Source organism: Motacilla alba, chromosome 1 (assembly GCF_015832195.1).
Source record: "Motacilla alba alba isolate MOTALB_02 chromosome 1, Motacilla_alba_V1.0_pri, whole genome shotgun sequence".
NCBI lineage: Eukaryota > Metazoa > Chordata > Aves > Passeriformes > Motacillidae > Motacilla > Motacilla alba.
In genome coordinates this window covers 536,070-562,977 of record NC_052016.1, presented here as the reverse complement: position 1 = coordinate 562,977, position 26,908 = coordinate 536,070, and the positions used below count along the sequence as shown (strand labels likewise).

Genomic DNA, 26,908 nt, shown 5'->3' with positions numbered 1-26,908 from the left:
GTGTCACTGTCTCCAGGGGAAGCTGTTTGCTGATGAATGAGCTTTCCTGACCTGTTCCCTCTCTGCCTAAAAGGAACTGGGGTATGGATGGATTTATTACTCACCTCGTAATAATTTCAAATTTCAGTAAATCCTGGGAGTGACTCACACCCAGTTTCAGGGCTGCTCTTGCCCCAGTTAAAATCTGTTTACCTCTTCCATTTTGTGGCTGTTTCCATTAACGAATTGCTGAACTCCAGTTTCATCTCAGGGAGTGAAACAGAAAGTGAGGCTGAGGATGTTTGATGGCCCTGGAGTGTCCCTGCAGCTCCACTGGCTGGGGTGAGTCCTTCTCACGAGTTCCCTGTGCTTTTTCCAGCATTTGCCTCTCCCCTGGCTCCCAAGGCTTTTACAGCTTCCTCACATCCACGCTGCTGCCTTGATGGTGCCAGGAGCTTGTGCCTGGACTTGGAACTGCAAGCCAGGCTGGCAGAGCTGGGAGTGCCCAGGAGAAGGAGAAGCTCCAGGGAGAGCTCAGAGCCCTGCCAGGGCCTGAAGGGGCTCCAGGAGAGCTGCAGAGGGACTAGGGACAAGGATGGAGGGACAGGGAGGGCTCAGTGACAACAACCCTGGAGTCAGTCCCAGGAAATGCTTTTTAATTGTGTAAAAATATTTGCCACCACACTCCCTGACACAAGTCCAGGGTTTATTCAGGGGTACACTCAGCTATTCCCAGGGGTTTTTAACCCTATTTCTGCCCTCTGGCTGAGTTTGGTGGCTCCTTTTTGTGAGCTGTGGGTCCCCCTTTGCTCCCAGCCCAGGCTCAGAGGGTGGGTGGTTAAAGCAGAGCTGCTGCTGAGCTGGCAATTCCCGCATGAGTCAGGCTCTCCTGGAGCTGCCCTGGCAGCAGCCTGTCCAATCCCAAGGGATAAAATCTGTTCTGCAAGGAAACACCTGCTGAAGCTTCTGGCAGCTGCTGGCCTGGGCTGTTCCTGGAAAGGCTGGGACAGGGGCACCTCAGCTCTGCCAGGGCCCTCCAACCAGGCACTTGCAAAAAAACCCCACATTTTTTATTGCTTCTTAAACAATTTGTATCAAACCCAGGGAAAAAAAAATCCAATAACCCCATTGCTTTTAGTACAGAAGAGGTCCAGTTGTTCCTTGTGCTTTATTGGACACTCCAGACCCCACAGGGGGTGACGTGGGTTTAACTTGGCCTCTTCTGCTTTAAGGCACTAAAACCAGAACTCAGTCAACGTCTCTTCTGCTGCTGCTCAGCAAGAGGTTTTAGTGTCTGACACTGACTGATAAATGTTGGGAAAACTCAGAGTGAAAGTCCTTTCAGGTCCTCTGAGGTCCTTTCAGGTCCTTTGGGGTGCAGGGCCCTGGCTGGCTGCAGCAGCAGATTAATGCCTCCAGAGGGTGGCAGCAGGCAGATAAGAGCAGACCTCTCCGGGAGGGGCTCTTGGCACAGCTTCAGCCCGAGGAAAGCACCCACACATTCCTTCTTCTCTTGTCCTGCACTTAAAATGGATCAGGAAAGCAGGCTGGGGCGGGTGTAACGGGAGTGTTACTGCCAGCAGGAACCAAACCAGTACAAACGGAATTCACACTGCAGCTCTTCACTCCCTGGAAAACCCCAGCTTATCCCACAGCAATAAAGTGCAGTTATTGCTCCAAGCCGGGCTGGGGATTCACCCCTTTCATCCACCTGTCTGGAGGCAATTTAGTGTTCCTTTCCTTCCCCTTCCACCTTCCACCTTCCCAGTGCAGAGGGAGGAGCTGGGGGAGCTGGGCAGGGGCCCCTGGAGCATCAAGGGCTGGGTTCAGGATGGTCCAGAGATTGTCCTGTGATCCCAGGGATGGTTCTGTGAGCCCAAAGATTCATGTTCAGGCTTATCCTGTGATCCCAGGCTCTGTTTAGGATTCTCCTTTGATCCCAGGCTCTGTGTTCAGGTCTGCCCTGCCCCTGGAGCACCCCCCAGGCTCTGTCCTGCCAGCCTGGACAGTCCTGGGCAGGTGACACTCACTGGGCTGGCCCTTCAGTGGCTGTCCTGTCCCTGGAGGTGTTGGGGTGAGGGATCCTCACCCTCCTGGCCACTTCCCTCTCCAAGCACGAGAGCCTGGGGCTCCTCCTCAGCAGGACTGTACAGCTCCTCCCAGCCAGCCGAGCCAGGGTCCCTCAGGAACTGCAAAAAAACACAAAGCACCAGGTTAGGTCCTGTCAGACACCCAACAAACTGCTCCAGCCCCGAATCCACAGCAGGAGCTGCTCCCTGGATATCCCATCCTGGCCTTCCTTAAAACTACACAAGGAAAATGTTAAAAAAACCCTTTATTTCTGTGGGGAAAAGAAACAAATTATCCCTTCGGATGAGTTAAAGCAGCTGCAGCTCCTCATTGGCTGTTTGGGGGGATTTTTTAACACATTTTGGCCCATCTTTGCATTGCCCAAATCCCTCTGAGCTGGGAACAAGCCTGGCAGCTGGGAGATGCTCGGCTGCAGGGCTGCTGTGAGCAGTGCCAGCCCCGGGGGAGCTGCAGCTCCTCCTGTCCCCAGCGCCCTCCAAAACCAACCCCGCAGCTTTCCCAGGGCAGGGGATACAGCAAATGAAGGCTGCTCACCAGAGCAAGCAGCTCTGGAAACGTGGCACAAATTAAACCAGGTTTCAATTCAGGCTCCACTTCCCCTCAGTCACCACAAGGCCAAGGAGCCACGGGAGTGCTTTTCCAAAAGCCCAGAGAGATCCCCTGCAGCAAGCCAGCCCCAGCAGAGCTCAGCCTGGCCCTGCTGCTGCCCCAGAGGCTGATCCCATTCATTAATTCACATTTAAACACTCTAGAAATTCACATTTCAAACACGCTGCCAGTTCCCTTCTACTCCTCTCTGTCCTGCCCTATCCCAGGCTGATCCCATTCATTAATTCACATTTAAACACTCTAGAAATTCACATTTCAAACACCCTGCCAGTTCCCTTCTACTCCTCTCTGTCCTGCCCCATGCCAGGCTGATCCCATTCATTAATTCACATTTTAAACACTCTAGAAATTCACATTTTAAACACCCTGCCAGTTCCCTTCTTCTCCCCTCTGTCCTGCCCCATCCCAGGCTGATCCCTTTTATTAATTCACATTTTAAACACTCTAGAAATTCACATTTTAAACACCCTGCCAGTTCCCTTCTTCTGCTCTCTGTCCTGTCCCATCCCAGGCTGATCCCAGTTATTCCAATCTGGGAAATTCCTCCTCCAGAGCACAGAGGAGCCTCAGTCCTTGCAGGTGCTTTGCACGCCAGGCTGCACTGTTTGAATGCCCTGCACTATTCTTTTTTATTATTATTTTAATACCCAGAACAACTTTTTTATTATTAAGAACCTGTACAGTTATTTTAAAACCCAGAACAATTATTTTTAACTATTTTAATACCTTCTACAAGGACTTTCTTACTATTTTATTACCCTCTACAAGGAATTATTATTATTATTATTATTATTATTATTATTATTATTATTATTATTATTATTATTATTATTATTATTCCCTGTACAAGCATTATTTTATTATTATTAATACCCTGTACAAGGACTTTTTTTTACTATTTTAATACCCTGTACAAGGATATTTAAATATTGTAATATAATTACAGGGATGATTTTTGCTATTTTAATATAATTACAGGAATTTTTTTTTACTATTGTAATCATTTTACAAGGATTTTTTTCATTATTTTCATACCCTGCACAACGATTTTTTTACTATTTTAATATAATTACAGGGATTTTTTTTACTATTTTAATCCTTGTACAAGGATTTTTCATTATTTTAATACCCTGCACAAGGATTTTTTTTTACTATTTTATTATTATTTTTACCATTGTAATCCTTGTACAAGGATTTTTTCATTATTTTAATTTTAATACCCTGCACAACGATTTTTTACTATCTTAATATAATTACAGGGATTTTTGTTTTTACTATTTTAATCCTTGTACAATGATTTTTGCATTATTTTCATACCCTGCACAAGGATTTTTTTACTATTTTAATATAATTACAGCAATTTTTTTACTATTTTAATATAATTACAGAGATGTTTTTTTACTATTTTAATCATTGTACAAGGATTTTTTCATTATTTTAATTTTAATACCCTGCACAACAATTTTTTACTATTTTAATATAATTACAGGGATTTTTGTTTTTACTATTTTAATCCTTGTACAAGGATTTTTTTTCATTATTTTAACAGCCTGCACAAGGATTTTTTTTTTGCCATTTTAACACACTGCACATGGCAGCAGGAAGACAGAAAATTATTTATTCTCTCTGGGTTCCTTCACCCCGTGGCCACACAAAGCTGGGAATTCTCTTCCAGAACCACAGGAGCTCTGGCAGAGACAAAACATTCACCTGCACGAGCTGCACACAAATAAAACCTTTGAAAACCAGAATTTTCTGCTGAATAAGAACTCGTACATCAAAGCTCTGCTTCTGGTGCAAGGAGAAAAGAGGAAGAAGAGCAGGACTGAAAGCAGAGGGGCAGCCCAGAAATGTCTGAGCTGCCAGCAGGAAAATGCCCCGGGGGGAGTTTTCCATCCGAGTCCTGCTAAAAACAAAAAGAGGAATTGCCAGGAACAGCCCCTCGAGATCATCCTGAGGAGACTAAACACCCACAAAAATAAAAATGTTTAAAATAAGCTGGGTTTGCTTAGGCAGAGCTGCTCAGCCCTTGTGTCACAAACCTCTGTGCCCCATGAGCCCCAGCCCAGGGTGTGACAGTGACTGACAGAAAGTGACAAAAAAATAAAAATAGTGACAAAAAAATGGTGACAAAGAAAGAGGAGCAGGAATAAAAATATTTAAAATAAACTGGGTTTGCTTGTGCAGATCCTTCCCTGCTCAGCCCTTGTGTCACAAACCTCTCTGTCCCCATGAGCCCCAGCCCAGGGTGTGACAGTGACTGACAGAAAGAGTGACAAAAATAATAAAAATAGTGACAAAGAAATGGTGACAAAGAAAGAGGAGCAGGAATAAAAATATTTAAAATAACCTGGGTTTGCTTGTGCAGAGCTGCTCAGCCCTTGTGTCACAAACCACTGTGCCCCATGAGCCCCAGCCCAGGGTGTGACAGTGACTGATAGAAAGTGACAAAAAAATAAAAATAGTGACAAAAAAATGGTGACAAAGAAAGAGGAGCAGGAACCAGGAGCAGGCAGGCTGGGGTTTGCCAGGAAAGCTCAGCCAGGGCACAGGAAGGAACCTTCAGCTCAGCAAAACAGGAAAGGAGTGGGAGATCACAAGCAGAAAAGGCACATTTTGAGACATCACTTGGTTTTCTCTAGTTCTGCTTTTCTCTTCTACTTCATCTCTGAGTTTCCCTGCTGCAGGAGAAACCCCCCAGGTCCCCACGTACCTCCTTGAAGTGGGATGGGATTTCCAGAGGGGGCTGAGCCCAGTGTTTGATTTTTTGGCGGCGTTTCCACAGGAACAGCAAAGCACCTGCCACCAGATTCACAGCCACTAAGGCCAGGACAAACAGGGGGATGATGTACCCAGCTCGGGTGGCCTCTGGAAAAGAAGGGAAAGATCCAAATACATATGGCAGGTCCACATTTATGGAATCATGGAAGGGTCTGGGTTGGGAGGGACCTTAAAGCTCATCCAGGTCCATGGCAGGGACACCTTCCCCTGTGCCAGGTGCTCCCAGCCCTGCTGGGAGCTTGCACTTGGGCACTGCCAGGGATCCAGGGATGGAATTCCATCCCAGCCCCACCCTGCCAGGGAACAATTCCTCATTCCCAAGATCCCATCCAATCCTACTTTGAAGCCATTCCCTGGCTCCTGTCCCTCCATCCTTGTCCCCAGTCCCTCTGCAGCTCTCCTGGAGCCCCTTCAGGCCCTGCCAGGGGCTCTGAGCTCTGCCTGGAGCTTCTCCTCTCCAGGTGAGCACTCCCAGCTCTCCCAGCCTGGCTGCAGCCCCGGGATCAACTCCTTTATCCCATTTTACAGCAGGATGAGGAAGGAAAAGGAGAAGGTCCCACACAGACCCTCCATCCCTGGCTGGAAATTCCTGATTCTTTTGCCCTGATGCCAAGAGTGCCGTGCCGTGGTGCTCTCAGCACAGGCTCTGTGGCAGGGGCAGCTCAGGTGCTGCAGGGCTCGTGCTCCACCCCCTCCCACTCCACACCAAGCCGCATTTCCATACCACTGAGGGCAGTTCTGTGACACTTTGGGGCACTCTGCTGCCCTTCCAACAGGTGACCTGAGTAGATCTTCAACTGCACTTGAACGCTGAAGCAATAAAGTGTTGACTCCTTTAGATTTCCAATTTGGAATAGTGTCTTGCTTTCACTTAGCTTCTGTTGGAAAGACACACACGACAAAAAAGGTGTCACTGTAAAAACCAGAGCAGTTTTCAACACTAATATCCCTCCCACATTTAAGCTTCTCATTCAAGAAACCCAATTTTTATTTCTCCTCACTCAGCTTTCCCAGAGAACAGAAGCAGGGCAATATTTCTGTTTTTCTGGGAGTTCTGATGCAGTTCTGCAGCAGCTGAGGCAGGGAACAAAACACAGAGAAATGGAGGGCAAAAGGAAACCACACTGCTTCTTTCCTGGCTGTCAGCTGAAGGTGTTCTGTGCGTGAGAAAAACACTGCTGCGAGGCAGGAAGGAAGTGGAGATGATTTAACAAGGACTTTGAGGCAGAAGGGGGGTGTAAATAATTTTTTTTGCTTCTGTTTTTCAGATGGCTGACTTCAGATCGATGTCATTTGCAAGCTTACTCTTTTTAAAATTTTTTTAAGCCTGACTTAACACCTCCCCTGCACCTCTGGCCTGCCCAAACACAATTCCCAGGCAGCAGCAGGAGCACTCGATGACCCCAAAGCTCTGAGCCTCGGGATGAACGGGGAAGATCCCAGCTCACCCCAGCCTGTTCCTGCCATCTCCTCCCCTCCCTGCCCAGGGCTCAGCTGCTCCTGCAGCTCCCAGCCCAGCAAAGCAGGAGGGACTTCCCAGAGTTTCCCAAACTGCCTGAGAGAACGGAGCAGGCCAAAGTCACCCTTGGCACCAGCGCTGTCCCCGGATGTGCAGGGGGTTTAATCTCTTTCCAAAGACAGGGAGGAAGTTCCCAAGTTTGGGAGTGCAGCAATCCTTGTGCCAAGGCCAGGAGCCTTTTCCCCACAGCCCCCGTGGTGACCCTTGCTGGACACAAAATGCACTGATTTTCTGTCCCCACTGCTGTCCTGCCAAGGGACACTGACTGCCAGCCCTCAGCCCCCAGGAACAAACGGAGAGAATTCTTACTTCTTCTGTGGCACTGGTGCTGTTCTCCCAGTAGGACACCAGGTACTGCAGGAGGTCCCCAGGCTCAGGGGTGAAGGGGGGGCTGACGCTGACGAGCAGAGATTTGGGGCTGGCACTGACATTGTTCACCCTGGGGGGGCCCAGAGTGGCTGAAAACAAACAGAGAGAGCAGGGAAAGCCTGGGCTGCTGCTCCAGCTCCACAGAACCCCAAATCCTGGGGCTGGCAAAGCCCACGGAGTGCCAGCTGTGCCCCACGGCCACCTTGTCCCCAGCCCAGAGCACTCAGTGCCACCTGCAGGGGACACCTGCAGGGATGGGCACTGCAAAGCTGCCTGGGCAGCCCCTGCCAAGGCCTGAGCACCCTTTCCATGGGCAAATTCCTGCTGCTGGCCAAGCTGAGCCTGCCCTGGCCCAGCCTGAGGCCGTTCCCTCTGCTCCTGTCCCTGTTCCCTGGCAGCACAGCCCGACCCCCCCGGCTGTCCCCTCCTGGCAGGGACTTGTGCAGAGCCACAAGGGCCCCCTGAGCCTCCTTTGCTCCAGGCTCAGCCCCTTCCCAGCTCCCTCAGGAATTCTCCAGCCCCTTCCCCTGCTCTGCTCCCTGCCCTGGATGCTCTCAGCAAACACCCCAAATAACGACAGCTTTTGCTCAGGGAAGGGCATCTCCTCACCTACTTTATGCATTTACAATATTTCCTTAACTTTTCCTGGAAATTCACTAAACATTAACCAATAGTTGATGCTCTGAAGTGCCTCAGTTTATCTGCAGTTACTGGCCACAAAATCATTACCTTTTCTCTTCCTTTGATCAGCCTGCCACACCTTCCCTGCTCCCCAGAACCCCACTGTTTGGGGCCTGGATGGGAAGAGGAATAATGGGTTTTCCCCTCCTTGCTTTGCTGTCTCCATGTGTCCATCAGGATAAGCATGGTGACCTCCTTTTGTGAAGTGCTCCAAGGTGTAAATCATGAACATACCAACAGAGTGCTGTCAGGGGCTCTCATGAACAGCAAAAATCACTCCTTGCATGCACCAGCTCCTCACTGTGCCTCAAATCCAGTGACTCTGACTCAGGCACTGAAGGAGGAGCCATGGGTTTGGGTTTTGGGAACTGATCTCCAGGGCAGTGACACAAGAATGACCCCAGAATGTTCCTCCCAAGCCTCTGCTTTGTCCCACACTCCCATCAGCTCAGTGCTGTCCCAGCCTGCTGAGGATCCCACTCCCAGTCCTGGGGATTTGTCATTGTTCAATGCAGGATTCAGGCATTTCCTCACTCTGCTGCCATAGAAAATACAGATTTAGAGCCAGGGCAAGGATCAGACTCAGGAGCCTGGACTGTGACTGCCCCTCAGCAGGTCTGGGAGATCAGGGACTGGAGAGCCCATAAATCCCTGCTTAGGTCCCATTTCAAAGGTACTTTTTAACCTGAACATTGATTTTTTTTCCTAATCCAAGGAAATCCTAACCCCCTAAAACCAAGCACAGCAGGGCAAAGAGCAGATGTCAGAAAAGCAGCACCACACTTTCAAACCAGAGGGACTGGGGCTGCCCCTGGATCCCTGGCAGTGCCCAAGGCCAGGCTGGACACTGGGGCTGGAGCAGCCTGGCACAGGGGAAGGTGTCCCTGCCATGGCAGGGGTGGCACTGGGTGGCTTTAGGGTCCCTCCCAACCCAACCCAGTCTGGGATTTAAAGTGTGGCCTTGACACTTCTACATTGTAGTGCAAACAATTTATATTTATCTGAACCATTTATATTTATCTGAACCACTTCTATTTATCTGAACCATTTATGCTTATCAGGACAAATTATATTTATCACGACAATTGATATTAATCAGAACACTTCAGACAATTTCCATTCATCAGGACACTTGCTGTTTATCAGAAAAGGGATCTGTCCAGCAGAAAGAGGTGGTTTAGCCTCAGACCGTCACAAACCTGAGAGTTTGTGGGGTGTGTGTGGGCAGAGCTGGGTGGGGAAATGAGAACATGGAAAACCCTCCGGCAAAAGAACGCCGGGGCTCTTTGAAGGCTCAGGCACCCCAGGAGGCTCAGGGGTGTCTCTGGTGACACCTGAGGGAGCAGAGCAGAACCAAACCCTGGGGAGGCCTTGGAGCCTTTGTGCACAGTAACAGCTCAATCCTCTCGATACCTTGGGTTTTCAGTTTCTCTGCTCTGTTTTGGTGTGCAGCTTTTACCTTTATATTAAGTTATATTAAATTATATTAAGCTTTATATTAAGCTTTGTATTATCCTTTTTACTGGGATCTTTTCACAGGGTGGGGAAGACAAAACAATCCCATTCCAGCTGGGGACTCAAGGACAATCTCTTCAAACTTCAGGCCCAAAGCACAAACAAGGTGAAAAGAGGAGGGCAGGCAAGCAAGGAGGATGAAACTTCATAATGTGAAGCTATTAACTGGGCAGTTAACTCCTGTATGCCCATGGACTAAACTTATAAAAATGTGAGATGACCAAGCTCTTTTGCTTCCATCTTGGAGCCACCTGGGCAGGACTGTGGCTCCAGTTCTGCCCCTGGATCCCTGGCAGTGCCCAGGCCAGGCTGGACCCTGGGGCTGGAGCAGCCTGGCACAGGGGAAGGTGTCCCTGCCTGGCAGGGGTGGCACTGGCTGGGATTTAAGGCCCCTCCAGCCCATTCTGGGATGCCATGACTGCACACTGTTTATTCTGCATTTAGAAACTACTCATTCCCCCCACCAGCCTCAAACACACACAAAAATCCCTTCAGTAAATATCCCCTTTACTCCTCCCAACTCATCCAGCCTCTGTCCCAGCTCCTTAAGGCACCCCTCTCCCAGCAGAGCCCAGAGGGGCAGCACAGGGATGGGCACCCCTCTCCCCCTCTCCCAGCAGGGCCCAGGATGCCCAGAGGGGCAGCAGAGCCGTTCCCAGAGCAGCCTGGGCAGGCTGCTCCCCAGCACTCACTGTTGGCCTGTGCCACGAAGGGAGGGCAGTGTGCCCAGGCCGAGGCCAGCGTGCCCAGCTCGGCCCGGACCCGCAGCAGGATCGTCCAGCGCCGCCGCCGCCGCAGCTCGGGGGGGAACCAGCACCAGGGCTGGGGGGTCTGGGCACAGCCCATCCCGCTCCAGGTGGGGTAGGAGACTCTGCAGAGCACAGCAAAAAGCATCCCCTTAGGCTGAGGGCAAGGTGGGAGCAGGGGGGAGCGCGTTCCGTCACAGTGTGGGGTCTGTCACTGAGCAAGAGGGTTTACAGCCACTTCTGGGAGGCAGAGACAAGGCTGGTAAGAGGATCCATGCTCACCCCTGAACGAGCTTTCACAGAATCCCAGAATCACAAGGCTGGAAGAGACCTCAAAGACCACCGAGCCCAAGGCAGCCCCAACAGCTCAGCTGCACCCTGGCACCCAGTGCCACATCCAGGCTGTGTTAAACACACCCAGGGATGGGGACTGCACCACCTCCCCGGGCAGAACATTCCAGAGCTTTATCCCCTTTCTGGGAAAGCTTTTCCCTGCTGTCCAGCCTGTCTTTGCCTGGGTGCAGCTGGAGGCTGTGTGCTCTGGCTGTGTCGGTGCCTGCAGACAGAGCCCAGCCCCAGCTCCCTCAGGGCTTCCTGGCAGGGTTTGTGCTCCCAGCCCCTCTCCAGCCTCGCTGGCCCCTCTGGCTGCACTCAAGAATCCCAAGGTCCTTCCCAAGCTGAGGGGTCAGAGCTGGCACAGCTCTCTACCGAGGTCACTGACACAGAAACCAAGAAAGAAAGGATATATAAGAGAAACCTGCAACTATATATTCTAATAATCCCTTTGTTTGTCTCTCGTGACCAAAGAGTGAAGTGTAAACTTCTGAGCTGTGTAAGAATGTATAAAAGCATGCAGGCTAGAATAAAACCAGCTTGAAGCCTTCTGAAAATGGAGTGTGTGGCTTTGTAGTGCCTCCATCTCAACTATGACATACCACCATCTGCTGAAACCAGGTGGGGCAGTGTTCTTTATCTCACCCATGATTTTTATCAATGGCAGGCAAAGACTTTAAGGTGATTCACCTGCCCTTGAAAAAGGGATATTTTAATTGGGCACTGAAAAAATCAGAGGATTTGCAAATTGCATTCTTGAACTTCTCAGGTGTTTGCTCTTTATTCACTCTCCAGGCTGTAGCAAGCAAAACTGAGCTTCAGAGCAAAGCCCGTGTTAAGTGCAGTGCCTTTAAAAGCTGTAACAGCATTTACTGATGGCTCTGGGAACACACACAAACCAGCAATAACATGGCAAGACCAAACAACTGAGACACGGGAATCTGACATTCAAACAGCCAAAGGTTCTCCTCAAATTGTTGAAATGGCAGCAGAAGTTAGAGATATTCCTTGTAACTCCAGGGGGATATCCTCTGCTAATGGGCCAGCTGTTAAAACCAGGGGGGGCAGCTTTCCTTATCTCTTCCACAACCCATCCCTCACAACTCTGGGGAGATCTCTGCTGTTCACGGGCCATTAACTATTAATTATCTGCTGTCCATGGCCAGTGAGTGCCCCTGCACGGCTGAGAAAATTCCATCATCCCATGGGAAGATGCTCTGCCCAGGGCAGGAGCCAAGCATTCCTACCTGGATCCAATCTGAGCCTGGAATAGCACAGCAGCCTTTGCCCCCTGCATTCCCAGAGGAGCAGCTTTCTGCTGCCCTGCATTCCCAGAGGAGCAGTTTTCTCCTCCCCTGCATTCCCAGAGGAATTCCAGGCCCATCTCCAGCAGCCCTGGAGCTGCAGAGGAAAACTCCCCCCTTGTCCAGGATCCCTGCTCCAGCAGAACCACAGCTGGCACTGCCTGTTCTGACTCTGGCAGTGTTGTTCTGTATTACTGCATTTTTATTTTATTTTTTCCTAATGACTGTTCTTCCTGCTCCCATATCTTTGCCTGAGAGCCCCTTAATTTCAAAATCATCATAATTTGGAGGGAGGGGGTGACATTTTCCAAGACAGCAATAAACCAAGAGCCACCTGGAACACCACACCCCCTCCCAGCCAGTTCTGGGGAGACAGGAATGTGTTACACAGCTCTGGCTTCACAAGGGTTAAACTAACCCCACCAGGGCCCACCCAGCTCCTCAGGACCCGGCAGAATTTGAATTACCCAGAGAGAATCAGGACAGGCTAAAATTCTGTGCAGCATTTCTGGGTGTCCTCAGGGCTTCAATGTCCCCTCAGCTCAGAGGACACGTCACGGGCCAAGGAGCTGCTCTTGGAGGCACACAAAAACATCTGTGATAAAAACCATCCTTTCATTCTGTGCTCACTCGTTCTCAGGGTTTCTGGGGGTTTTAAAACCAGTTGTTATCCTGGATTAGAACAAAATGAGTTGGTTTTGTTTACGGTTCACTCACGTGCTGTACTGGGCTGTGTATAACACCGAGCCATTCTCCACTGCAACAGGAGACCACCTCAGCAAGCTCTGGAAGTTGTAGGAATAAACCTCCACATTTTTGGGGGCTGGTAAATGGGGAGAAGTTTCTAAAGGAAGAAGAGGAATAAAGTAATTATTGAAACATTCAAGTAACCAAATTTCAGCCTCCAAATTCCATCATCATCTATTAAATTTTCACTGCTTTGCAGGTAAAACCATTTCCCCTCCTTCCCCTTCTGTTCCCAGGGGCTCTGGCACATTGAAGTGGGCAGGCCCTGGCACAAGGTGCCAGGCTGGACACTGGGGATGGAGGAAGGTGTCCCTGCCATGGCAGGGGTGGCTCTGGATGGGATTTAAGGTCCCTTCCAGCCCAAACCAGTGTGGAATTCTGTGTATCCATGGATTCCAACTCCCTGGTTTTTATTCATTCCATAAAGAACATAAAGCTGAAAGCACCAAGCCCAGCACAAAACCATAAACCCCATCCAGTCCCCCATGAAGCCATAAAGGAAGGTCCCAGAATCCCAGAATCACCAGGGCTGGAGGAGCCCTCCAGGGTCACCCAGTGCCACCCCAGTGCCACCAGCATCACCCCAAACCCTGTCCCCAAGGCCACATCCAGACTGCTCTGGGACAATTCCAGGGACTCCAAACCTCCCTGGGCAGCTCAGCCCAAGGCCTGGCCACTCTGTGAGGGAAAAAGTGTTTCTGATTTCTGATCTGAACCTCCCCTGGTGCCATTTGAGGCCATTCCCTCTGCTCCTGTCCCTGTGCCCTGGCAGCACAGCCCGACCCCCCTGGCTGTCCCCTCCTGGCAGGGACTTGTGCAGAGCCACAAGGGCCCCCCTGAGCCTCCTTTGCCCCAGGCTCAGCCCCTTTCTGCTCCTCAGAGCACAGTCTTATTTTTCTGGAAGGTTTTCCAGCCCTTCCAAGGTTTCCCAGCCCCTCCTCTGCCCACTGGTGATCGCAGCAGCTGCTCTGCTCTATCTGCTGCTCACGTTTACCCACCCTGCCAGGAACAATTCCTCATTGCCAAGATCCCATCCAGCCCTGCCCTCTGGCCCTGGCAGCCATTCCCTGGCTCCTGTCCCTCCATCCTTGTCCCCAGTCCCTCTGCAGCTCTCCTGGAGCCCCTTCAGGCCCTGCCAGGGGCTCTGAGCTCTCCCTGCAGCTTCTCCTCTCTTTTTTTTCCCCCCGTCTGCCTCCTGCTGACCCTGGGGTCATTCCATGAAACCTTCCAGGGGCCAGCTGGAATAAAAAGCCCCTTCAGGAAGCCGTGGTGGCCATGAAGAAGCCCTGGCTGTGCCAGCCTCGGAGGTGATCTCGCCAGGCAGGAAATGGCAGGAGCTCTCCCACAGCCAGGCACCGCCGCAGCCTCCAGCTCCTGCCCAGGGAAAGCACAGGGAAGAGCTGCGTCTAAAGGACAGGAAAAGGACAGACTGACAGGCCAGGACGGGGAGGAGGAAGCTGCCAAAACCATGGCCAAAAAGGGACAGAGCCAGGCAGGGCCTGGAGGGCAGGCACAGGCGAAGAGGAGGGAAATGGGGGCGAGGAGGAAGGGCTGAGGGGAAGGGAGGGAGCGGCTGGAGCCTGGGAGGAACAGCAGGAGCAGAAGCTCTGCAGGACACGGCCGAGGCTCCAGGGTCAGCCCCAGCAGCTCTGGCTGCTCGGGGATCGCTCCTGGGTCCTGCAGGGACCAGCAAGGAGAAAGGTTTTCCTCCCGCACCCCATGTGTTTTTCTGGAGTGACTCCCCTCACCGTGAGAGCCACAGAGTCAGGGAATGTTTGGGTTGGAAGGGACTTTACAGAGCACCCAGTGCCAGCCCCTGCCACGGGCAGGGACAGCTCCCTCCATCCATCCTAGCCCGACAAAGAACCGTGACAAAATACCCCACATCACGTAATTTTTAACTCTGAAGAACAGTCTCCTCAGACACAGTCTGTTAATTTTTACACCAGCGAGATCAGAAGATCGAGCACTTGAGTCAAATTGTGGCCCAGGCTTCCTTGGAAATGTGGATTCACGTTAAAAAGTTTGTGTTTTTTTGATTTCTACATCAACTTGCATCAAACCCTAAGTCCAAAATACCAAATAATGAGTTGAGCTCTAGGTTTCCAAGAAAAGCTGTGGTTGCCTCATTCCTGGAAGTGTCCAAGGCCAGGCTGGAGCAACCTGGGACAGGGGAAGGTATCCCTGTCCATGGCAGGGGGTGGACAGAGTGACCTTAAACCCAAGTGCTTCTCTCCAAGCTTTAATCAGGCATGCCAAGAATTCCTCAGCCTCATCTCCCAGGCAGTGCTCTCAGAGCACACACCCTGCCTCGTGGCTGCTTCAGCTTTGCAAACCTGTGGGACATTCCTCCCAGCTTCCCAAACCATCCACCTCTCAGGGGTTTGGAAGGCCCCCAAGGAGCCTCGTCGAAATTGGTGAGAAATTTTCGCTTTCCAGTCCCACGGATCCGTTCTTGCACTCTCGCTGCTGGTCTGGCACGTGGTGAGGTATCTCACACCATCTGTGCCCTCAGACCTCTGTCACAAACGTTCTACAGAATCCCAGGAAGCCCTGAGAACCAAACACCACGGGCAGCAGCTCCCACCACGCCTTAAAAGCAAATCAAGAGCAATGAAGGACAGGGGGAGATGGGATCTTGGCAATGAGGAATTGTTCCCTGGCAGGGTGGGCAGGGGCTGGGATGGAATTCCATCCCTGGATCCCTGGCAGTGCCCCAGGCCAGGCTGGACCCTGGGGCTGGAGCAGCCTGGCACAGGGGAAGGTGTCCCTGCCATGGCAGGGTGGGATTTAAGGTCCCTCCAGCCCACTCTGGGATGCCATGGCTGCACACTGTTTATTTTGCATTCAGAAATGAGTAATTTCCCCTGCCAGCCCCAAAAACATTGCAGCGCTCACCAAAAGCACTGCAGAGATTACCAAAGACACTGCAGAGCTCACCGAGAACACCCCAAGGCTCATCAGCCCTCTGAGGGCTGCCACGAGGGTGCCACGAGGCTGAGGAGCTGCTTCCTGAGCACCAGGGGAAATCTGAATTTCTGTCAGATGCCTGCCCTGCGAGACTGCAACTGCTGAAATCACACACTCAACCTCCCACTCATCTCCAGTCTGTACGGCCTGAAACAACAACAGGAACACTTCAAACACAGCAGCCACAGGTCCAGTACCCTCAAAACCCCAAACTCCCTCAGGCAGGGGAAGACACAGAGGTGCCATCCTTCCTGGCAGGGGTTTGCACTGGGCTGCTTCTTTCAGAGCAGCAGCCTGAGGAGGCTCAGATTGTTTTTTCCTGCTGCGCAGAGAACTCAAGGGACTTCAAACCACGAGTCAGAACTTTCACACAGCAGAGTGTGAAGCCACAATCACAGCCAGTGAAAGCAGCCCGGCTCGGGTGATCCCTCTGTGTCCCAGCTCCTGCTGCTCCTCAGGGATTCCCGATGCCGTCCCTGCATCAGCCCCCAGTAACCATTCTGCTGCTCTGGCAGAACAGGAATCTGGGCTTTGGGGGATTTTGTGTGGACTTTTGCCATTCCAGTGCACCAAAGTGGCTTCTGTGGGATAGTGTAATATTCCTATCCATGGCAGGGGGTTGGAACGAGACCAGCTACAAGGTCCTTCCTGATCCAACCTATTTTGGGATTCTGGGATTCCCGGAGCTCCCTGAGACGTCCCTCAGCTGCTGATGGGATGAAATGGGGCAATGCTGACTGCATGAGGCCCTGCCCTGGTTTGCCTCAGTCCAGCCAGCGAGTCTGGAACAACCAGAGAGCCCCACAGGGCTCAGCAGGGTCAGGCAGGTCAGCCAGGTCACGGCCACCACCAGGACGTGGGACATGGGACATGCTGAACTCACGGAGAGCCCGAGTGCCAGAGAGAGCACCACATCCTGTGCACAGCTCGTTCCATCGTTTTGGATGGGAGGAACCTTAAACCTCATCCCATCCCACCCCTGCCATGGCAGGGACACCTTCCCCTGCCCCAGGCTGCTCCAGCCCCAGTGTCCAGCCTGGCCTGGGGCACTGCCAGGGATCCAGGGATGGAATTCCATCCCAGCCCCTGCCCACCCTGCCAGGGAACAATTCCTCATTGCCAAGATCCCATCCAGCCCTGCCCTCTGGCACTGACAGCCATTCCCTGGCTCCTGTCCCTCCATCCTTGTCCCCAGTCCCTCTGCAGCTCTCCTGGAGCCCCTTCAGGCCCTGCCAGGGGCTCTGAGCTCTCCCTGGAGCTTCTCCTCTCCAGGTTGAACATTCCCAGCTCTCCCAGCCTGGCTCAGAGCAGAGCGGCTCCCCTGGGACACGCCTGGAGCCGGGGTTACAGAGCTCGAGCCTGCAGAGCCATTTCCACCAAACCCAAACCCAAACTCTCCTCCACCCACACATTTAAACGGCTTTTAATGGGAGGTGCCCCCTCCCAAACCTTCGCCACGCCACGGACGGTGCCACAACCCCACGGAATCCCCGCAGCCCGGCCCGGGTTCCACCACAGCGGGGCTCGGGAGCCGCACTCTGGGCTGGGCAGAACCGATCCCAGGGTGGGCAGAACCGATCCCGGGCCGGGCAGGACCGATCCCGGGCCGGGCAGAACCGATCCCGGGCTGGGCAGGACCGATCCCGGGCCGGGCAGGACCGATCCCGGGCCGGGCAGGACCGATCCCGGGCCGGGCAGGACCGCGGGGAAGGCACAGGGGACACCGGCACAGGCCCCGCGCGGCGACAGAGACCGCGCCCGCGGGCACCGAACCCCACAAACAAACACCGAACCCCGCAAACACCGAGCCCCCCGGGCACCGAACCCCGCAAACACCGAACCCCCCGGGCACCGAACCCCGCACCCCCGGCCCCGCACGCACCTGTGGCCGCGGCCCGCGCCGAGCCCAGCAGCAGCAGCAGCAGCAGCAGGAGGAGCGGGGGGCAGCGGAGCGGAGCCCGGCCCCGCATGGCCCCGCTCGGCCGCGGCTGCCCCCGAGCGCGGCCGGGCCGGGCTGGGCCGGGCCGGGCTGGGCTGCGGCGGCCGCACGCTCCGACCCCGCACGGCCGCGGCCAGCGCCCCGCCCTTGTCACCGCCCCCGCTACCGCCACTGTCACCGCCACCGTCACCGCCTCTGCCACCGCCCCCGGGGGCTGAGCCCGGCCCGGCCCCGCCCGAGGCCCTGCAGGCTCCGGGATGAGCCGGGAGGGCCGGGGAGGGCGGCGCTGCGCCGCGGGCCCGCCGGCTGCCCCGGCCCCTGGCCTGTCCTGCCCCTTCTCCTGCCCCTGTCCTTGTCTCTGTCCGTGCTCCTGCCCCTTCTCCTGCCCCCGTCCTTGTCTCTGTCCCGGCTCCGGCCCCTTCTCCTGTCCTGTCCGAGTACCTGCCCCCGTGTTCCTCCCCAGCCCCTATCCCGAGCCCCAGCCCCATTCCATCCCTATCCCTGTGCCTGTCCCTACCTCGGCCCCTGCCCCTGTCCCTGTGGTTGATGTGAGGGCATCTCGCCCTGGGTTTCTCCGGCTGCACTGGGCACGGCAGCAGCCCCTGGTGACACTGACTGCACACCTTCAGCCCCTGGTGACACTGACTGCACACCTTCAGCCCCTGGTGACACCGACTGCACACCTGCAGCCCCTGGTGACAGTAACCACACACCAACAGCCCTTGGTGACACTGACTGCACACCTGCAGCCCCTGGTGACAGTAACCACACACCAACAGCCCTTGGTGACACTGACTGTACATCTGCAGCCCATGGTGACAGCAACCACACACCAACAGCCTGTGGTGACACTGTCCCACACCTGCAGTCCCTGGTGACACTGCACACCTCCAGCTGATGCCAGTGAGGGCAGATTGTGACTGAAAACACTGCTTTGGTAAAAAGCAGCTGAAGCAGAGGGGTATTTCGTGTGTCTCCTGAACACAGCCGAAATACTCTCTCTTAAACACTTCAGAGGGAAAATATGCTGGTATTGCCATTACTATCATTATGATCATTATTGTTATAGGTAAAATGCTTATTAAGCCTAATCAATAATTTGTGATAGCCAAATTATGATAAAAATAATAAAAAGAGAAAAATTATTTCGTGGTCGGATTACAATTTATGCCAGCCACGAATCAAAAAGGACAGAGCCAAGCCCGGGACTTTGGCTCTGGGTGAAAACACACAGCTCTGACCCCCTCGTGCATCAGAGTGCTGAGCCCACCATTTGCTTGAGTTTGAGTCCAGTTCTTATACTCTTTTTCTTGCCCGGAGCTATGGTTTTCTTCGTCCTTTTCTCATCTGATGGGCTTTCATGTTCCTCAGTCCAAGGATAATGCTATCAGAAGGGTAAACAGTCCAGTCTCCGGGCATTATTCGTATCCTCTCTTGTCTTTTCTCCAGCGAGCAGAACCTCCTCTCCTTGGAGACAAAAGCTGCTTGGCAATACACACAGCGAGTGGCAATCCATACATGTTGAATAGCGGTTCCTGGCATAGGCTTTCAGGGTTTAGTGAGTTTCCCAGAGCTGTCCATTCATGTTAAGTTGGTTATCTTATGCTGTCTTTTAAACATCAGCGGCCAGGTGGGCAGCTGATGTCTTGTACCTCGATTAAGATCTCCAGTTCCTGCATCTTCCCCTTCTTCTCATGGAAATTCTGTGTGTCTAGAGGCGGGATGTGTGAGGTAACCTGGTTTCCCTCTCCCGGCAGATGTGAGCCCCTTTCAGCTAGGGAAATGTGTCTGGCCATGGCCTGTGTCACACCTTCTGTAAGTGTAACGCTGTTTTATTCGATGATGAATTTTGATATATTTATAACATTATCATCATTAATGTGTCAGCAGGACTGGCAGGCCTGCCGACAGAGGAACCCGAGCACGGCCAGGGTGCTTCCAACGCCTCTGATGGGTGCAGCAGCCTGCGGGGTCCCTAAACTGAGGTGGCAGCGCTGCCACGGCATTTCCGAGCGGGGAAGAGCGGCAGGAGCAGCAGGAGCGCAGGTTCCCGGGGCAGGGCAGGGCAGCCCGGGTTCCCGGCTGGATGAATCACTGCATGTCGCTGCAGTTCATCCCTTTCTCCATCCGGGGGAGGATTCCTGCCTGTCCCTTGGCCCCGGGCTCTCGGGGCGTTTGCAGGGCGGGGCAGCGATGAAACGGGAGGATCTCACAGCCTTGACTGCGACACAAAGGATGAACGGCAGGAAGGAGCAGAAAAACAGTCTGAGCATAAGAACAGTCTGAGCCTGTCTGGCCCGACCCTGCGGGGACGGTGGCACCTCCCCAGGGCTCTGCTGAGCCCCTCGGGCTGCCTGCGGCGTTCCCCTGTGCTGACACAGGGATCCCGTAATCCCCGGCCCCGGGGCAGGGCAGGAGTGCCAGGGTGACTCAGGGACAGGGACAGGCTGTGACACCGCCGCCGTCTCTAAACGGGAACACGAGCAGCAAAACAGAGCCCGCAGAGGGCACTTTGATTTGAGGGGCGCCTTCGTTAATGAGGCTTCGATTGATGAAAGAAGCGTGGAGGAACTCGAAATTGAAGAAACTCAACTTGTGACTTGTGCAGCGGGGTTCCCCTCCTCCCCTCTGCTAAGGGACACGTTTGACTACAGAAATCCCAGAACTTGTCGTGTCTGCTTGCCCTTCGCCCAGGCAGAGGGGGAACTTGGGCAGGGCTTTGGTTTCAGCCCAGGCAGAGCTTTCGGCCCAGCTCTGTCTTATCTGGAGCCCCCTGATGAGGCGAAGCCCAAGAAATGACTGTCCTGGAGTCCTCTCTGGGAGGAGGGAGGTCAAAGTGAGAAAAGGTTAATGGGAGATGTGGTTTCCACCATCAGCTGATGAGGGATGACTTATCAAAGCTGGGAGCTTAAGGGGAATGGGGAGAATGGAGAATAAAGTGATTTAATGGAGACAGAGGGAAGAGAGAGCTGGGTTCAATGAGACATCCAATCAATGAGGAAAATTATATCAATAATCCAGGAAATCTGCAGAACTTACAGGAGTCCAGGGGTAATTCTGGGTATTGGCTTTCTTGTCTTTGAGCCTCGGGAGAGAGAAGCAAACTCAATGTCAAATCAGACAGTGAGGAATAAATGATCCTGTGGCTTTCCTGCAGCCAAATTTCTGGCACAGAGTCTTGAAAAAAAAAATTGAATCGACAAAAAGATAAGAAAGGTACCCAAAAATCACACACAGAGAGGGGAAATGAATGCATTGCCAGACCCAGGGGCAGCTCCACATCAGGCAGTGATCAGGATGTGAACAACTTTAGGACCACAGTGCTCTGGGAGAGAAATCAGCCCCTGCCTCGTGTTCCTCTATTGTCCCTCTGTTTGTGTGAAGAACTACTGGTAACTCGGTCAGGAAACTGAAACAAGAAAGGAAAGCAGGAAGGATCCCCTGTCCCGTTCAAATTACACTTCAGAAAGCCTTAAACAAATTCCAGACTTACTATACCAAAAGCTCTTCAAACTCTCACCTCATTCCTTGCCACTCCTGGTGTTTGTTGCTTGGATTTTTAGCCTTCTTCCTGGAAGAGAAACAGAATTGAGTTGTTTGATAGTGGCCTGACATGAAAAGCAAAATAATTCTTAGAGAAAACCCACATTGGCCTGGCCAGCCACAAACCCTCCCACTGCAAGCTCTGCTGTGGGGCCTCTGCTGATGTTTGGGGGTGGTCTGGACCCTCATGTGCCAGCTGGGGACTCTTGCAGGTAGATGGGAAATTATCTAGATGTGTAAAGAGGCATCTCCAATTCAATTTTGGTCTCAGTTTCCAGTCCTACCCTGCCCTCTGGCAGCCATTCCCTGTGTCCTGTCCCTCAGCCCTTGTCCCCAGTCCCTGTCCTGGAGCCCCTTCAGGTGCCACACCTACAGAGGGTTAAAGGAAATTACACCACCCCGGGAAGAGATTTGAGTTTTCATGGATGATTTTTAAGGTCCCTTCCAGCCCAACCCAGCCTGGGGTTCTGAGATTTCACCAGGCTCAGGTGACACAGCTTGTGGCTGTGAAAAAAGGGAGAGGTCACAAAGAGATCAGGAAGAAAAAAGCAACTCCTCCCTCCCTGGGTTGTGTGGAATGTTCTCTGCTCTGACCCAGAGCAGGATTTGGGGTTTGCTGCTGAATTCAGAGCTGGGCCAGGCTCTCCCAGAGCCTTTGGGCCCATTGTGTGTGTGCATGTCACCATTTGTGAGGCTCAAAGTAAAAAAAACCACGGTGTTAAAAGTAAAAAAAAAAAAAAAAAAAAAAAAAAGTGGTGTTAAAGTAAAAAAAAAAAAAAAAAAAGGGGGGGGGGGGTGGTTAGTGATTCACTTACAGTAACTCAGTGATGAAATCGAGTGCCTGGGAGACAGAGGAAGTGCAGGCAGCGCCTGATCAGAGCAGTTTCCATGAGCACAGAAAACAGAGCCCCACTCCTGCGAGAGATAAACAGCCCGTTCTGCCAGGAATGGACTTGTCTGCCTGGGCAGCCCTTCTGGGAAAAGGCTGGTCTTTGGGTACGAAACCCATCCTGAAATCTGGGGGGCTGGCCACGACAGCGAGTGGGAAAGAGCTGCAGGAACAGAAAGATCACAGCAGCCAGGGAAAGTCAGTTCCTCAAACGGTGACATTCAGGGGGAATCCCAGAATCCCAGACTGGGTTGGGCTGGGAGGGACCCCAAATCCCACCCAGGGCCACCCCTGCCATGGCAGGGACACCTTCCCCCGTGCCAGGCTGCTCCAGCCCCAGTGTCCAGCCTGGCCTTGGGCACTGCCAGGGATCCAGGGGCAGCCCCAGCTGCTCTGGGAATTCCATCCCAGCCCCTGCCCACCCTGCCAGCCAGGAATTCCTTCCAGTATTCCATCTCATCCTGCTTTCCTGCAGTTTAAGGCCATTGCCCCCTGTTCTGTCACTTCTTGCCCATATAAAAAGTTTCTTTGTGTCCTTTTTCAGGCCCTGCCAGGGGCTCTGAGCTCTCCCTGGAGCTTCTCTCCAGGTGAGCTCTCCCAGCCTGGCTCCAGCCCTGGAGCAGCCCCGTGGTTCCCTCTGGATGAGGGTCCCTCGTGGATCAGTTTTTGCTGGAGGAGTTTTCAGGGTGATGTGCCGGAAATGAAAACGTGAATTTAAGGAACGCACCCTAAGGCTCCTCGGTTCTGGTAAGAGAAAGCTCACAGTCCCAGCATCACCCCACACCCTGTCGCCAAGGGCACATCCAGACACCTCTGGGACACTCCCAGGAACTCCAGCGGACCCTGGGAAACTCATCCCAGTGCCTCACCACGCTGGCAGGCAAAAATTGTTTCCCGGCCGTGATCTGAACCTCCCCCGTGAGAAGGGGAGGGGTGGGGAAAGGTGGGCTCAGCTTCCAGGAGGCCTCCAAGGGCCTTGTGAAAACCCCAACACCCAAAAAAGGGGCTTTCTGCTGGGAAGGAGTGAAAAGAAATTCGCTGTGACTCAGTGGAGGAACTCAGCAGAAGTGAGAGGAGGTGAACACTCCTGCTCCCATAAACAAGTCCAGACGAAGTGAGGGAGGCAGGCAGGGCAAGGAAGAGAGTTTCCAGTGGAAAAATAGAGATTTTTTAGGGGAAAGAAGAGATTTCCAGGAAAAAGAAGAGATTTTTTTAGGGGCAAGATGAGACTTTCTAGGGGAAAGAAAAGATTTTCTAGGGGAAAAAAGATTTTCAGGGGGAAAGAAGAGATTTTCCAGGGCAAAGAAGAGATATTTTTTTAGGGGAAAGATGAGATTTTCTAGGGGAAAAAAGAGGATTTTTAAGGGAAAGATGAGATTTTCTAGGGCAAAGAAAGATTTACAGGGAAGAGATTTTTTTTTAGGGGAAAGATGACACTTTTTAGGGGAAAGATGAGATTTTCCAGGGGAAAGAAGATATTTTCCAGGGGAAAGATGAGATTTTTTTAGGGGAAAGATGAGATTTTCAAGGAGAAGGAAGAGATTTTCCAGTGGAAAGAAGAGATTTTTTTAGGGGAAAGATGAGATTTTTTAGGGTAAAGAAGAGATTGTCCAGTGGAAATAAGAGCTTTTCTTGGGGAAATAAGAGCTTTTTTTAGGGGAAAGAAGATGTTTCCTGGGGAAAGAAGAGATTTCCTGGGGAAAGAAGAGGTTTTCCAGGGGAAGAGCCAACCCAGCACTGCAGGGATGTGCCAGCCCCAGCTGGGGCTGGGGGTCTGGGCTGTGTGAAGGGCAGCTGGGATTAGATCCCATCTACACATTGACAGCCCTAATGCTGTAAGAGTATAAATAATATATTTATGTGCATATATAATATAAAGGAATAGTGTATAATACAATAGAATAGAAATAATATCTAGATATAGCATATAGTGTAGTATATACTATAGTGAATATATAGTACATATAATCCAAGCTAGAAGGGGCTCAAAATGTGTCCCCAAAGTGTCCCCAAACTGCCGAGGTGCCCCAGGCTGTTCAGCTGTCCAGGCAGGAGATTTCCTGGGTGTGTTTGAGCTCCAGGGATGCAGTGGAATGACGTTTTCAGACATTTGATGGATCTGATTTTTAATTTGCTCTTACCGGGTCAGCAGATGGAGCTCAAAGGTACCAGCACAGGAACCCCCTCACCTTCCCAAAAACCACCTGGATGAGATGAATCCAGCACTGAATGGAAGGGAAATAAAGCTCCCAAAGCCAAGCACAGCTGCAGCTGCCATCGTTTTGCCCAGGAAATGTTTTGGTTTTGCTGCCTCGGGGAAAAGGCATCCCCAAGGCAACAGGGCTGGATTTGGAAGTCATGATGGGATTTCTGGGGCTGCTCCCAGGAATGGCAGGAAAGAGAAAACCAATAACAACAGAACTATTTCTTAAATTAAAAATTATTTTAAAAATAAAGTTAAAAGTTAAAAATTATTTTCCAAGAGTCCCCATGAAAAAAAAATCATGGTCCAGCCTGAGTTTCTTTGGTTCTCTGCCACATTAAGCACACCATGTGCTGCTTTCATTGAGGTCTAACCACCAATTACAGGAATTTGGCACTTACTGTGGTGCTGGGATGGTCCAACATCACTGAAAAAACAGCCCCAGACTCTTTCTCTGGTGAATAAGGGTTTCCTGGTATTCCAGCTGTCTTCTGTGCAAAGGAAAGAGGAAAAACAAAAGAAGCCAACTGCTGCTCTCCAGTGATTTCTGGATCTGTTGGATTCTGCTGTAAAATCAAAACATGAATTTTTCAAGAACATTTTCCAAGGAGCCAAATTTAATGATTTACTGATTTACTAATTTACTGATTTACTAATTTACTTGGCTGCCCACAATGTCCTGTGGGGTTTTAGGGGAATGCCAGTTATGGTACAATGACAGCTTTAAGGGCTGAGTGGTATTTTCAACGGGGAAACAAGACAGGAGTTATCACCTGTGATGAAAAGTAGACTTTCCTAAGGCCACCACTCCTCTCAGGTGAGCCTTGCTGGAAAATCCTGCAGGAAATTTTGCTTAAATTCCTAGAAATTTGTTTAAAATAGTCCCTAGTCAATCACTGCAGCAAGTCTTAGGGGAAATTCAGATTATCTGGCACAGGCAGAAATGGCAAATAATTCCCTTTGCCAAAAAGTGGCACTTTGGATTCCTAAAGCACATCCCTGCCCTTCTCCCTTGGGTGCTGTGGAGAGGGACATTTTTGGGGAGGGAAGGTGGAAATTCAGGGAATGGAATTTAATTATCAGAGAATTTTCATTTCATTCTGGTACCAACCTACAGGAAGCCCTCAGTGCCAGGAATTTTCCAGTCTTTATAGAACCATGGAATGGTTTGGGCTGGGAGGGACCTCAAAGCCCACCCAGTGCCACCCCTGCCATGGCAGGGACACCTTCCCCTGTGCCAGGCTGCTCCAGCCCCAGTGTCCAGCCTGGCCTGGGGCACTGCCAGGGATCCAGGGGCAGCCCCAGCTGCTCTGGGAATTCCATCCCTGCCCACCTGAATGTGCCAGAGCCCCTGGGAACAGAAGGAGAAGGAGGGGAAACTTTTACCAAATTCACTGAAGAGAATCACAGAATGGTGGAATTGCTCAGGCTGGGAAAGACCTGCAAGCTCATCTTGCTGGGAATATCCTGAGCAAGGAGAAGGAAACCACCCCAAGGGCTACATTCCTCAGAAATACCTTGGAGGTGAAATCCATTTTATTACATTCCTTCCTACTCTGAGATGAAGAGTTCTGTGAACTGTAAAACTCTGGTCAAATCCTTTTTCCAGTATTTCTGGATACATCTGAAAAATCAAAATGAGGCTGACTTGGGCATTTAGGAATCTGATTTTCCAGTTAAAATATTTGATACTAAAATAAATAAATAAACTAAATAAATTTACTACTACTACTACTATTATTATTATTATTATTATTATTATTATTATTATTATTATTATATTATATTATATTCATATTAGATATTTGAATTGAATCAAGGAGTTTTTCCATCTCACTGTTCTGGTATTGCTGCTTCTGGCCCCCCTGGAAAGAGCTGGTACAAGATTTTCTGTAAGCACACTCAGAGCATAAAATACAATAAGAACAATAAATATGCATTCATTAGCATCCCCTTGGCTCTGCACTCCAGAGGAAAACGGGGCTGCCTGTGAATTATCCTGCCTGTTTTAGGAACATTCACTGGGTGCTCTGCTTAAAATCTGGCACTGAAATGCCCCCCATGAATTAACTTTTGTCCCAGCGATGCCATGAATTCCACTTCTGTATAATTTATATTCCACTCTGTCCTTCCCCTTGGCTTTTTCAGGAAGGACAGCTCCTCCTGGGAGCTCCACAGGGCAGCTTCCACGTCCCTACACCAGAACCACACGGAACCAAGAGAGGGCTAAGAAGCAAATGTGCAAAGTTTATTATGTTCTTCGATGAACACGGGGATAGGAAATTTATAAAATTAGGCAGTATCTTCAAAATAAAAAATAAAAAAAATATTATATAAACACCAAGAGTTCCTAGAGAGAACAAACAACAGCAGTCCATGGGATGCTCCAACCCAGCTGACTCCAAAGCAGTTTCTTCATAAAAAAATAAGATACTTAAAAAAAAATGGCTCTGGAAGACAGTGGAGTCAGCATGGAAAACATGGACTAGGAAAACTGAAATGTTTCTGCAGCACGTCCTGATTGTCCAAAGAAAAGTCTGTGGGCAAAACAGGGAAAGCTCTGAGTGCCAAGCTCAGCATCTCCTCAATTCCACCGGGGTCCTGCTAATTCCAGAACGAGTTTGGAGAGACGCAAAAGCTCATCCCAACCCATCCTGCCATGGCAGGGACACCTCCCACTGTCCCAGGCT

At 51.5% G+C, this 26,908-nt stretch overlaps 1 protein-coding gene and 1 long non-coding RNA gene across 2 annotated transcripts; both read right to left on the bottom strand.

The window, feature by feature from the left end:
* Positions 1 to 614: 614 nt before the first annotated feature.
* On the bottom strand, positions 615 to 17,751 carry IFNGR2 (interferon gamma receptor 2). The gene is made up of 7 exons (XM_038143968.1): positions 17,527 to 17,751; positions 12,645 to 12,771; positions 10,237 to 10,415; positions 7,289 to 7,437; positions 6,185 to 6,338; positions 5,393 to 5,547; positions 615 to 2,168 (listed from the first exon to the last, which is right to left on the bottom strand). Exons 1-7 carry the CDS (start codon positions 17,612 to 17,614, stop codon positions 2,022 to 2,024), a joined length of 999 nt encoding a protein of 332 aa, XP_037999896.1. The 5' UTR covers positions 17,615 to 17,751; the 3' UTR covers positions 615 to 2,021.
* Positions 17,752 to 19,881: 2,130 nt separating this feature from the next.
* Positions 19,882 to 25,252, bottom strand: LOC119702073. The gene is made up of 3 exons (XR_005257242.1): positions 24,620 to 25,252; positions 21,942 to 22,041; positions 19,882 to 21,154 (listed from the first exon to the last, which is right to left on the bottom strand). It is a non-coding gene; the product is annotated as an uncharacterized LOC119702073 (long non-coding RNA).
* Between the last annotated feature and the right edge of the window lie 1,656 nt (positions 25,253 to 26,908).